General features: G+C 44.8%; 1 protein-coding gene across 1 annotated transcript in view; it reads left to right on the top strand.

The window, feature by feature from the left end:
* The window catches only part of ATP5PB (ATP synthase peripheral stalk-membrane subunit b), a 69,745-nt gene extending 61,711 nt beyond the window's left edge, over window positions 1–8,034 (top strand). Inside the window, exon 7 of the mRNA XM_086923356.1 lies at window positions 7,866–8,034. Coding sequence (XP_086779482.1) covers window positions 7,866–7,937 — 72 coding nt within the window. The 3' untranslated portion in view covers window positions 7,938–8,034. The remainder of the gene's footprint in view (window positions 1–7,865) is intronic.
* Window positions 8,035–14,442: the final 6,408 nt, after the last annotated feature.

Raw genomic sequence — 14,442 nt, 5'->3', positions numbered from 1 at the left:
TGACACTACCTTGGGCACAAAAGCAGGATGTGTCCTGAGTACCACTCTATTAGAATGAAACACAGTAAACTGTTCTTTGCAACACAGAGCCTGAATCTCGCTCACTCTACGAGCAGAAGTAATAGCTACCAGGAACGCTACTTTCCACGTTAAGTGTTGCAAGGAAGACTTCTGTATAGGCTCAAAAGGAGCACCCATTAACTTAGCTCATACGGCGGAGAAGGAGACCTGACTGGCGGATACACCTTTCTCAAACCTTCCAGAAAATCCTTTACTACAGGCATCCTAAAGGAGACCGAGTAGGTGATTTTCTGTAGGCTGTGATCGCAGCAAGATGGACTTTAATAGAATTAAATTGAAGGCCAGATCTTGCTAAATTTAAGAGGTAGGGCAAAATCACCTGTTCTTGACCATGGATAGGGTCAAACCCTTTACTCTCACACCACAGATCAAATAGTTTCCACTTAAAACCATAGGATTTCCTTGTAGAATGCAGTTTCGCCTCCTTAAGGATGTGCTTCCAGTCAGGATTCAACTGCAAGTGTCCGTACTGGATGACTTCAGGAGCCATGCTGCCAGGCGCAGGGAGGACAGATTGGAGTGGAATACTCTTCCCCTTCTGCTTGGACAGAAGATCTGGGCGACACGGCAATCTCCTGTGTGGTACTTCTGACAACTGAAGGAGATCTGGAAACCACTATTGGCGTGGCCACTGTGGGGCAATCAAAATCATCCTGAAGTCGGTTCTGTACATCCTGTTGATTAAAGTTGGTATCAACGGGGTCAGTGGAAAAGCGTACAGTAAGTTCTGACACCAGTCTATCAAAAGGGCATTCCCCCTGGGGAAACGTGGACGTGAAGACGGGGCATTTTGCGTTTTCCGCGTCTGCGAACAGATCGATATCTGGTGTTCCCCATGCCTGAAAAATACTGTTTGTGACTTTCTGGTTGAGGACCCAATCGTGAGCCTCGACGAAGTCTCTGCTTAGGAAATCTGCTTGTGAGTTGAGAGCTCCCGGCAGATGTACAGCCGTTATCGACAAGTCTCTCTCCAATAACCAATTCCAGATGGTCTGGGCTTCTATGGACAGAGTCCTGGACAGAGTACCCCCCTGCTTGTTTAAATAATACATTGTTGTTGTATTGTCTGTTCGCACCAAGAGGGACCGCGACTGGAATGATGGAATCAGGGACTTGAGGGCTATATGAACAGCCCGCAGCTCCAACAGGTTGATGTGATAGCCCTTCTCGGAGTCAGACCATAACCCTTGTACTTGCAGAGGGCCCATATGAGCACCCCAACCCTGGAGTGAAGCGTCGGTGATCAGAGTCTGCACCGGAGGGTCTTGATGAAACGGAACACCTCCCATCAAGTGTGATCTCTTCATCCACCACCTGATGGAATCTTTGGCGGATTGATGAAGAAGAACTCGATCCTCCCAACATCCCGTCCTCTGAGTCCACTGATCCTCTAGACACTGTTGTAAAAGACGCATGTGCAATCTTGCGTTGGGAACTTTGAAGATGCACGATGCCATGGATCCCAGAAGAGAAGATACTTGACGAACTGTCTGGATTGACGAAGCAGTTGACATTTCGACCGGATTGATAACCACCTCTCCTCCGTAGGACACACGTTTTCTCTCTCTGTGTCCAGAAGAGCTCCCAGGTAGTGGATCCTCTGAACAGGATTCATAATTGTTTTTTTGAAATTGACCTGGAGACCCAACTTGCGCATGAGATATTGACATATGGACATATGGACAGATGATCTTCCAACAGAGATGGGGACGAACTCTTTAGGAGCCAGTCGTCCAAGTAAGGATAAATGAAAATTCTCTGCTTTCGAAGGAAGGCAGCAACCACCGCCATACACTTGGAAAACGTTCGGGGAGCTGACTTTAGCCCGAATGGAAGTACTGCATACTGGTAGTGATGAACAGACACTTGAAACCTGAGAAATCTGCGATGTCTTTTGGAGATTGGAACATGAAAATATGCATCCTTCAGGTCGATGGAACACATCCAGTCCCCTTGATGTAACAGGGAATATTTGATGGAGCGCTAACATACGAAACCTTTCCTTTCGAATGAACCTGTTCAACAGTCTCCGATCCAGTATGGGCCTGAATTCTGCTTTGGGACCTTTCTTTTTCACCAGGAAAAAACGGGAGTACAGACCTTGGTTTCGCTGTGGACGAGGGACTTCCTCTACTGCTTTCTTGCATAGAAGGGTGTTTTGCTTCTTTTTGCAAAAGCTTTAAATTATGATTGATAATGGGAGGAGGTTTCTTGAATTTTAAGAGGTAGCCATTTTGGATAATGCTGATGACCCACCTGTCCTTTGTTTCTCTTCTCCACTCGTCCAAGTATAACGCAGTGCTTCCTCCTACTGGAGTGGACAACTGCTGCGGAGGAAGTCTCTTTTCATTGCTTCTGAGGCTGTTTTGCAGCAGAGGACTGTCTGTTTCCTCCCCTGCCTCGCCCAGGTCTACGCTGTTGAAATTGAGACCTCTGTTGGTTCTGGCCTTGATTTTGCTACGACCAGTTCGACGATTGCCCACGTTGCTGGAACGACCTCATAAGGACGAAAATTACGCTGGCGGAGGTCTTTCTCCTTCTCCAGGCCCACTGCCTTCAGAGTGTCCAGCTCCCACTTCATTTTGGTCATCTCCTCATCCACATGAGATCCAAATAATGTCGACCCGTTGAAGGGTAGATTAACTATCTTTCTTTGAGCATCCGGCTTAAGACCCGTGAGACGCAGCCAAGCCGATCTTCTGGAGCATATGCCGTGGGCATACCTGTGAGCTGCTAGATCAGCCGAATCCGCATCCGCACTTATACTTTGGTTTGCCACCAAACCACCTTCTTCCACAATCTCCAGGAAATCTTTCTGATCTTCCTTTGGAAGTTTGTCTGCAAACCTCGCCATAGAGTCCCATAAGAGGCGATTAGAGCGACCCAGCAAAGCTGCAGCACTGGCCACCCTCATGACCGAACCAGCTGTGTTACACATCCTTCGGCCCAAGGAATCCATATTTTTACCGTCTTTCTCAGGTGGGGCAGACGAGACAGACGTAGCCGAATGAGCTTTCCTGGCTGCAGCCACTATGCGAGAATCTGGTGGCGGATCTGTACGCAGGAACATGGGGTCTTGATCAGGTGCCTTATATTTTTTCACAATCCTTGAGGGACCTGATCCTACTGTCGCTGGCGTCAAAATTTTCTTCATTGCCGGTTCCAACAAACCAGGCACCAGTGGAAGAAGAGGCCTAGCAGAGGACTTTTGATGTAAAGTCTCAAATATGACGGACGATTTCACCTGAGGCACTGTCATAGTAATCTTAAATTTACTCGCCCCACGACACAAAACTTCATTGAAAGTTCCTAAATCATCTACAGGCGAAACCCTGGAGGGTGGTGTCGATGAAATCGTGGGCGAATAGTCACTGTAAGAAGACCTTGTTGGAGATGAAAAAGCAGGAGATCTAGGTCTTCTCTCAGGAGTAGTAGATCGATGCCTACTGCGCTCCCTAGAGCGTGAACGCCTTCGCACTGGAGATCTGGATCTCCTTGGAAACCCACCAGCCGGTGGTCTCGAAGCCTCCATAGTCAGTGGTCTTTGATTAGGCCTTGGCTGCATCTTCCAATGACAGATGTTCTTTAACCATCTTGGAGACATACCTGCAGGTGGTGTTTTACTCAGTGCTTATGACTTTAATGAGTATACCCCTGGAAGAGAACTAGGATTAGAGGTAAGTAACTAATCCTTAATGTCTACTGGAGACAGATGGAAGCTGTATTAACCCCTTGGCCGCGGCGCAAATTCCACCACGGCGCGTGGGGGGGGGGGGGGGGTCATGAGCCACGGGCGGCATTTGCTCATGACGGCGTGCTTCCGTCACAGCCCCGCCCACTCATTTATTTGTGCGGGGAATTAATGCTGCATGAGTGGAGCAGCTGCACCATGATGGAACCATGCCGTCATGCGCACACGCCGCCTGTGGCTCATGACGGCGTGGTACAGTCATAAGCAGGCAAGGGGTTAAAGGTGGACTTAGCGCATCATTAGCCAGAAAAACAGTACTCGGCAGCATAGCTGAAGCTACACATGTTCACCATACCAGCAATAGAGAACCCAGCTGCTGTTACCCCCTCATCTCAATGAAACGGCTGCTAAAGTGGTCTTCAGTTGTCCTTAGAATGTGTTTGATTAGAATCATCATCCTTCCTTTATCATCAAATAATCTATTTCATCAAATCACAAGTGTATTCTGAATCACTCAATTTTTTATCAGAATCTAAGGTTTCTCCTGATTGCATGCTCTCAGTAATGTGAAGAACTGGTGCATCACAGAAGTTGCCTAAAAAGGCAGTCATTGATTGGTCTGTACTGCTATTTTAACTGGTGACAGAAAATTAACAATCAAAATACCTTTTTTATATGCCTTCTGATTTCCCCAACTTTCCAAGTCCTGCAGCTAATTTGCCACAAAACACTACATATATGAAAGTGTACGGCCCATCTCTGTTGTCAGAACGCAACATTTGGGCGGCAGGTTCCCATTTTTGGGTCTCCCCTGCGCAGCGCGCATACGCTGCATAGAAGAGCCTTTAGCCGTAGCTCTGCTCATTTTCAAGCATCCAGCTTGCGAGAGCGAGCAGCGGTGCGCCACAAGCTTGAGTGCAGTGCTTGAAAATGAGCAGACTGCTCTCCCAAGTGTACACGTACCACTAGCGGGCTCACCTCTTGCTCCCCCCCACCCCTCTCTCACGCGCAGACCACTCGCGGGCTGCAACAGCAATATCTTTCCCCTACATATGTAGGCTCAGAAGAATGTTGAAAATGTCTTCTTCCTGATTTGCTTCATTTGTTACCATTTCACCAAATACATAGTCACCACTGCTAAATTTACTACTGGTACAAAGCACTGTTCTCGCCCTTCTAAAAAAATTCAGTATAGAGTTTTAGAAATGTAGAAAGTGTCACAATGACTTGGAAATTTACGTTTTAAAGACAATACAGCAGCTGAGCTTCAAAATACCAATTTTGCCCAATACAAACACCTGCCTCTGTGGAGAAAATCAGACTACAGGTTAAAAATGTGCCGCAGCGATATTTCATTATAAAGAGTAAACCTTTAAAAACGACCATAAAGCAGGCTATGTGTTACTGCGCGAGCGCGTGCACCACTCACGGGCTCACCTCCTGCTCCCCACCACCCCTCTCTCTCACGCGTGGACCTCACGGGCTGTGTATTTTCAGCAAAAGCTTCCCAGAACAGTACTTGTGAAACCAACCAAAAAAAAAAGCAACGCCCATAAAGCAGGCTATGTGTTGCTCTTCAAACGTAGTTAACACAGTCGGAGTACCTAATTCTTGCCCATAAGGCCGCAGATACCAGACTGTCACCTAATCTTCAAAACTACTTTCCTCAACTCCTACTACAACCCACACATCCAAGTCCTTCCTCTTTCATCCTTCACAGTATCAGTCATCCCATGTCAAAAGCCCACTCAGAACCCTTGCTCTATCTCTCTATCGCTCGCACTCTTTCTCTCGCTCTTTTTTGTCGCAGGTCGTATTTTAGGGGGGCATGCAACATAAAAATAAAAACTGCTCATCCTCCAAGCAAACACTTTTCTCCACCGCCTCCTTGTACCCTCCACCTCCGCACTGTTTTGCTATGCGTGAATGCTCATTTTTTTTGGCTAATTAAAAAAACAAACCCCAGCTTTAAGATTTTGTAAAGTATGTGGCTTAACTGTTTGAGCTTCCAAATTTGAAACTGGGCAACTTGGTTTGAGTTTGTGAGTGAGTCTAATATCCTGTGCTTGTTTGCAAATACATACCTTAATCGTCCATGCCTACATAAAAAACACGCATTGACATAGCCAATAGATCTAGCCTTTGGGATCCTATAAGTCTTTAGTTATCCAGCACAATACCCTTGGTGCAACATACAGTGTTGCATAGCTAAACACTTATGTCCCAAAGACGAGACCTATTGGCTATGCCAATGCTTGTTCTCCACTTGTATTTGTGGTTTGCTTTTCTAAAACCTTCAAACCAACGATGGAAGAAGTAGTTAAGAAGGCAAACCAGACTATTTTTCAGCTTAGCATTCCAACTTATGTCAGAAAGCATTTCCACAACATCAATACAGGTAAACTTGCTGCTGTACATTTTTTTTCTCAAATGTATTTTTATTCAAGAATTTCAAAAGCACTAAGAGGCCAGACACACCTCTGTAAATCCTGTTGTCCTTGTACAGCTTTCACAAATAGTAAAGCATATTTGACTTAATTACAACTGGATTAGATTCAAAGCCATTCCAGAGAGCACATAAGTGTCTTGAATAAATACATTAATGCTAATATAAGTAAAAGTAGCAGCAGGGATTTAGTGGTGGCACAGTAGATTTTGTAAGAATCATCACATGAACAGACCCTAGGCTCGAAGTCTAGTTGAACAAGACGTTGAAGTCCACTCATAAGTGGCTTTTTACCGGTTTTCAAGTTGTAAAGTTTTGTCTGATTCCAAATTGTAAATTAGTCTTTCAATGGCCAGAGTATTCTACAGATGAACCTTCCAGTGGGTTGGATCCGGTTTTCCTCTCCCTGAACTGCTGTGAACAATTTAGACAGCTAAACGCAGTGCCAGGTTAGAATTCTTATCAGTCCTTAATAGGGAGTCCATCCATGTGGGCCCCAATCCCTACAGTAAAACGTATGGGTTCTCTAGGATGGGGCAACCAAGTATTGCCTTTAACAATACTGAGAGCCTCCACCAAATTTGCATGGTGCTCTAATTAAACAATCCTTCTCAAACTAAACAGCTTGTTGACTGGTACATTCATTGAAGTTTATCTGTGGTGTAATACCAGTCACACAGTGCCTTGTAATGTGCCACCTTTGTCATAGAAATACGCATATGCCTAGAATTCCATTCCTAAGACCGCCCCACTGTGAACTTGAATCAACAGCTAACTGAATTTTGTATGTATTTATTTGTGCCCACAGAGCATTGGTTGCAGGTTGTCATCTTCTCAAATCTAATTTTACCATGCCTTGATGCACCTGTGGATACATGAGCCAGAGTTTAACATGTTTTTCTCAGAACCTCTCTGACCCCCACCCCCCCCCAACTACAAAGTCCTATTTATGCAGGGCAAATAATTGTATCACCATCTTCTTAAACCGATCAGAACTGTCCCATACAACGTCTACCCTCCTGGGTACAAAGGTCCCAAGGTCATTGATGCTATGAAGCTGATTGTAGAGTAAATGGGTGTGGGGAAGTGATGGAAAAGACGCCAGGCCATGTCTAAGTTCGTGCAGTCTTAACCCATCCTTTCTGGACTGATTTCATCGGGTGCAAATACATATGATCTTGACAGTAAGTTCCCACTGGATATCATTGGGGTGCCTCAAGGCAATCCACATGTAGCTGCCTTGTCCATACACCAAGTTTATCAGGCTAATTCTTTCGATACTAAGAAATTGTTGACAAGTAAGATGATTTTAACCTTGAAAATGAAATCAGTGGTTAAAAATTTACTTAATTCTTTGTATGGTTTTCATAGGCTGAAAGGACCATATTGCTGAACAATTCTAATTTTACTTAGAGAGATTCAGTTAAATGTGTAAGTGGAGGACAGGAGTTTTGGCATCACTGTTAAATATGCAGTACAGGACACATACAGGTAGACTGACATTAATGTATATACTGCTGTGAAATTAACAATTGTGTATCTCAAAAGTCCATCTACGGTCAAAGGTGGTTGAATGTACTGGGATATGAAATGCTGAATGATTATCCATGTGTACATTTACAATGTGCTGTGTTTTTTCCATAATAGGAGAAAGAAAGTATTGCAAAGTGTATCTCGGACTTGAAGGCGTTATCCAAGACTACACAAGCCAGTTTGTAAATGCGAGGATTTTACTACTTCATGTCACAGAGCGACTGGACTAGAGCTGTTCGAATACCGTGCCCTGTAATCTAAATAAAGTTGTTTCTTAACTATATCTGGGTGTGGTTATGATTTGTAGCTGGAAAAGAAATTACAAAATGTTATTTTGTATTGGAGTATTTCGTGTTTTAGAAATATGGTGGTCCAGTCATTGAATTCCAGTGAGTGTAAATCTAGGGGACATTACACATGATTACCGGATTCCAGTAAGGTCCCTTTTCACTTTGTAGTCTGTGTGATGGTTTAAACAAAGAGAAAAAAGTGTGAAAGAAGAACACTGCATTTGGGCTAGTTTGAGTCAAATTACAGACAAGATAACTTGCTGTGAAATGGCACAACTTCCTGAAGTTAAATCGAACAGCGCCTTTTGTTTCATTTAATTTAAGGTAACAATGCAACAACTGGTTTTAAGTAGCTCCAAGAAAGTATCTCTAGTGGCTGATAACTCACACTTGAAGATAAACCCAGTCTCCCGAGTTATGCCATATAAATAGTAAGAAAAAGAAAAATAACCTACTCCAAGAGGAACAAGCCTTTGGAAACACTATACTTCAAGGAAGAGAACTTGACTTGGAGGATGGTTATGGTACTGATGGAAGACATTGCCATGCTCTAAACCAGTTCTGGTCAGTTCCGCTATCCCACTTGGTTGGGTGCCATTCTGACTAGAGAGACAAAGGGAAGGCAGGCCTAGGTGTGAGCTTAATCTGCTCGTTTCAAGGTAGGCATATTTTGAAACTCAGGAAGGGGGTTGGACACAGCCCCCCACCCCAAGGCAATCCCATCAATGAGTAAGTACCCCCTCTCCCCAACCCATGGCCCTTTGTCCTATGTCTGAGAGTACTACACATCCCACCACAGGGAGGCCACCTGGGGTCAGGTGACTGTTGGGCATTGGCATGAAATCCCTTTGGTTTTAGGTAAGGAAATGACAACTTTCTAATTATGTATTTTCCAAAATAGTAATATAAAATCAGACTTGACCATTGGTTTGAATTTACTATTAAAACGAGTCTCTGACCTACTTTTCTAGTTGTTCCCAAACTGAATTAGCGGTACAAAAGGGGTGGTGAAGGACGGAGCATCTGAACCAATCAAACACTCACACCCAGTCAACAGATCTGGGTTTAATACATCTCTGTTCTTTAGCCCACTCTGCCACCCCAGTTCAGACATGGCCATATGCAAATCAGTCTGACCATGTGCCTCATAGGAACAGTCCAGCCCGAACTGCCAAGCCATGCCTTCCCTGGACCGGAAACAAGCTTCCTAGGACCGGTTTCTAGCATTACAGCCGTCTTTAGCCAGGCTTGCTTGAATCCAGTGGCAAAGTGAGCATCACCACCCACTTGTACCGCTTTGTTCGCCATAAGTTGGCAGGGTATGCACAGACGTCGGTCCCTTGCTCACTTTGCCACTGGATTCAAGCAAACCTTGCTGAAGACGGCTGTAATGCCAGAAACGGGTCCTAGGAAGCTTTTTTCCGGTCCAGGGAAGGCATGGCTTGGCAGTTTGTCTGGACTGTTCCCATGAGGCACAGGGTTTAAAAAAAACTATTGGCCATGTCTGAACTGGGGTGGCAGAGTGGGCTAAAGAAACGGTGATGGATTCAACCCAGATCTGTTGACTGGGTGTGAGTATTTGATTGGTTCAGATGCTCCGTCCATCACCACCCCTTTTCGTACCGCCCCAAAGTGAATTAAGCACTTGGGTGAGCCATCCTTGCCACAGGAAAAAAAAACAGGAACCACTAGGATCAAGCCTCTTTTTGTGGCTGAATGCCTGTTTTTAAATACGGCCCTTTACACGTATCACTTGGCGTGAAATGGGCTTGCAATGAGTGTTGCTGTGGGCGTTCCACCGAAACACCCATTGGGTTCTGACACTGCCCTTTGATTTACAAGTATGTGTAAATCTTAGGCCGCGCCAAAAACTAACGCCATGCAAGAGCACGCTTTAGAATGGTGAAAAGAGGAGAAATGCTTTTATTTCTACTGTTTCTGCTTTTTCGTTGTGTGCTGCATTGTGCAGCACACATGGAATGAGCAAAACGCCATAAATCCTTGTTTATGTGCAGGAAGGTGTCCCATTAAATAATGACTTTGTTACTACTATGTGTACTGCATTCTGTAGCACACATAAAAGCCACAAATTATCATTATGGATTGTTTGTGCAGGAAGGGACACCTTCCTGCAAATAAAAAAAATAATTCCCTGCAGTGCAGGCCCCCTTGCATTATGGTGCAAGGGTGCCTGTGTTGGCTCTAGGAAGCTAATTTTAGCGCCAGCGCTAGGGGAGAAACAAAGGTGCACTTTATTGTTGTAAATGCAGCGCATCCCTGCGTCTTGGAAATGGAGCATGGCCCGAATTTGGTGCGGCTCCGCGCTCCAACATTTCATTGTAAAAATGCCCCTAAGTGTGTCCCTTTTATTTTATCCCAGAGCTGCAATTATTTCAATGTCCACCGCCTTTCCATCACATCAATGCTCCTTAATGTAAACTCCATTTCAGTGGGGGCCTGACTGCCTTGACGCCACAAACTGTACTTAAAATGGCATCCCTTACCCTCGCCCTCCCTCCCAAATCTTGCTTTTGATATGTCTTTAAAAGAAGCAAATGAAATAAAAATATTGTAGCTCTTATTTGACAACGTTCCATTTGATGATATCCACCATGTTCCCTCAATCACAAGGCAAAGGCTCGTTGTTTCTCTTCAATCTAGTGGGGGAGAAGTTGCTGCAGAAAGCATCACTAATTGAGTAACTGAAGGTCTTCTGGCGGGTGAGACTCCGAAAATGCGGTTGATGCCAAAATCGGGGCGGGCCTAGAAGTAGTGGTTCTGTCTAAGCACTAATGAGAAATGAAGCACTGTGTAACACTGCAGACGTGCACTGACCAGCTGCACCTTATGGATGACAGGCAGAGAGGTTAAAACGTTGTCTATGCCACTGTATTCCCCTGTTCATATTGCAGAGCACTGTTCAAATGCACAGCTTGATGCTACACACATGGCTGTTCTGTGGGTTAATTCAAAATGTAAATAGCACTGATAGCAGATCCAATAACATAAGGTGATGCAGTCACTGTCCATCTGTGAAAGCTGTGCTGAGGCTGATGCAAAATGTGAAAACTCCTAAAGCAAGCAGCGCTGAAGGGGGATGACCCACAGTCCCTCTATATATACTTTATCCATTGCTTATGCATTTATTAATTACACCAGTGGTGGGATGGGCATCTGTCTCTAACCCAGACCTCAGAAGAAAGGAGCAGTTTCCATGATGCCTCCAAATTCCACCTCGGTCTTCTCTTAACAAATAACTCTTAATTAGATTTGCTGTCTCTTTTCACTCAAAGGCGACTGAAACCAGCCAAACACTTTGTGTACAGTTCTGAATACGATGCAAATGTAAATGTTAGTCAAGTTTATCCCAAACTGTGGCGAGATCAAGCAGCACAAAAGCTGTTCTTTTTTCCATTGGCAGAATCCTAGATTGAAATCACTAAAACACATTTGACATGTTTTTAAGTAACTCCTTCCTCATATAATCTGGAGTAGAGATAGGCTGTGGCCTGCTGGAATATGAGAGTTCACACCAGAGGTGGTATCGTATAAAAGGCACATTTTCTTGTTTTGTTTGCAGTTTAATATATTGCGAATTCGGCCCAAAGGTATTGTAGTGTCTTACACGAGCATCAGTTAAATTGCAGAAGGACACATTCATTTTTAGGTCTCGATGTTTCTTCGAGATATTTTGTTTGCTATTAGTGGGCTCAGAGCCCTCCCATTGTCTGTGCTTCCTTGTTCCCCCTCCCTCCCATTGCCGTGGGCCCACCCTCCCATTGCCGTGGCCCCACCCTTGTTTATTTAGCTTTCACCACTGTTTGCAACTGGCTCTCAGCCACATCCTTACTGAGTTAAAAAAAAAAAAAAAACTATTTTAAGTTTCCTGAATTTGTGTTTAAGGTGTGCTGGACTTTGCCCTTTTTGCGGGGTCATCCCTAAACTTTTTGCCTTTCTCCTAGCCTTTTTTCTGACATGGTGTTGGTGGTTTTAGGACTCTGGGCACTTTAGCACTGCTGTCCAGTGTAAAGTGCGTGTGCTCTCTGTGATAAATGTGGTAAGATTGGTCTACACCTGTTTGGCCTCTTTAATTTACCTGTCAGTCCCTTGTAAAGTGGTATCTCCTATACCCAGGGCTGGTAAATTAAACGCTACTGGTGAGCTTGCAGCGCTGATTGCGGCACCCACCAAAGTAGCCGTTCAAACCAATCTCAGGCCTCTGCCATTGCAGGGCCTGTGCGCGTAGTGTTACTGCTGCCGTGATGTGGCACCTAAAGTGTGTGCCATGTCCGTGACCCCCCTTTTACTACATGTCAGTCACCCCTAAGGTAGGCCCTAGCTAGCCCTATAGGCAGGGTGCATTGTAGGTAAAATATAGGACATGTACCTTAAGTGTGTGACATGTCCTGGTAGTGACAAACAGCCATTTTGGTTTCTCACTACTGTGGGGATGCCCTCCCATAGCAATGCATTGGGGATTCCCTGATAAGTGTTTCAGTGGTAATGAGAGGTGCAGCGTAGTCAAGTTTGGTATCTTTGGAATAGTGATAATAAATGCTGCGCAATGGTGGGCGCAGATTTATTATAACTATTTTAGAAATGCCACTTTTAGAAGTTGGCATTTCTGTGTGCTATGTGTCTGCCTGCCTGCCTGATGTGATTTGCATGTCTGGCTTTTGAGTGACAGGGGCTGGTGAGGTGTGTGTGTGACTCCAGGATGGGCAGGGTGAGTCAGCAATAGGCTGAATGGGACATCTACATTTTGAGTAGTGGGAGAGGAAGTCGCTGGTCCCTGAATACGATTGTGCCTGTCCTAGTGAATGCTGGCTCCGCCCACCTGTGGTGTGTCTGACGAGCGCCCACCTAACAATAGGGAAGAAGAGCCTGGTAAACTGACTGCTCCAGAACCAGTTGTAACTGGTTTCCCCAAGCCCTGTACTCTACAGACAAAGACAAATGAAGTATAATTGTAGGGGCTGTGACCCCATGAAGTTGTGCTGTTCTATGCTGGGGGCTTGCTGCTGCTGGGACCCAGGAGGAGCCGCCATGGAGGCTTACATCCCTGCTGGAGGGCCCAGTGTGCTGGCCTCCCTGGCCCCGGCTATGCCTCATAGACCTGGAAGAACTTTCCTGCTTGGACCTTTTTGTTTTTCTTTAGATCCAGGACTGTTGCTTGCTCCTAGCGCCTCGTGAGCACTCGTAGCTGCCAAGGTTTGATTGCTTATGTGTGACATTTTCATAATTTCGTCGTAATTATGAGTGACATTCAATGACTATGAGTGACATTTTCTCGCGAGCAAAATCAAGAAATGAAGAGAAGGGAAACCTATAAATATCAACAATCACAACCATTTGAGCAACAAAAAACTAACGAGATCCTAAAACTGCTTTAAAGCGCCAGAAATGAATGGGCAACAACTTAGTAAAAAAAGCAGTAACTCACAGCTAATCCACATTAAATATTATTTTGAGAATATGCGTGGTGTATGTTCTTTCGTGAAAACTGTCACTAAACAAAACGGTAATCTTTCTCCAGTCAGAACTCCATTATTCACAAGAGTGATTTTGTCAATTCAATTCATTGTCTTTATTTTGAATAAAATTCATAAAAGACGACATACAATACATTATATTAAAATTTAAAACTACTGCAGACACGCCCCCAATTATCTAAAAAAAAAAAAGTGGCAGCAATAAACATGCGATCATATCATAACAATTAATTTAAAAGGTTTTTCAATTTCAGTGAACGGATCAGCCACGCCCAACCCAGAAATTTTGCTACGCATATCGCAGACATTTCAGTTCTTGTATTAAGTAACTTCTGCAGGGCTTCACGATGTCCCCCACAATTCAAGGTTGTACATATGGGTTTCAGCCATTTCAATTGAGGGGATCGATATGCCGGGCATGCAAAAAACAGATGGCCAATGCTTTCTACCTGGTCGGGACAGCAAAAGCATTTATTGCTTGCATTCTTCGCCCACTTTGTAGCGAAGGAGTTGATGGGCAAAGTGCCTACCCGAAACTGGTGATACAGTTTACGGTCTAGGGTTTTGCAAATCAAGTCCCAGTAGGGCTCAAGGGACGGGGTTACCTTGTGCATTAGAAAGAGTCCCGTTAGGCTGTTGTCCGAAGAATGGGTGACCAGTATAGATTTTTTCGTGGCCCAGAAAAGATCCTTAAACTCTTGTTTCGATGGAAACCTGGAGCACCCAGGATTTGTCCACAGCTCCGAGAGGCCCATTGAGTACAATATTTGTTTCACTTCCCGGAGCCATGGGATTCTATGAGCACCCCACAATGATTTAACCTCATCCAATTCATGGGCGAAGAGGCTAAGCTCTGGAGTCGTCCAGAGCCGACGCCAGAGTGCCACTAGACGAAATTGCACCATCTCG

Source organism: Lissotriton vulgaris, chromosome 5 (genome assembly GCF_964263255.1).
Source record: "Lissotriton vulgaris chromosome 5, aLisVul1.2, whole genome shotgun sequence".
Classification (NCBI taxonomy): domain Eukaryota; kingdom Metazoa; phylum Chordata; class Amphibia; order Caudata; family Salamandridae; genus Lissotriton; species Lissotriton vulgaris.
The sequence above is the reverse complement of the archived record's forward strand: the minus strand, read 5'-3'. Positions and strand labels throughout refer to the sequence as shown.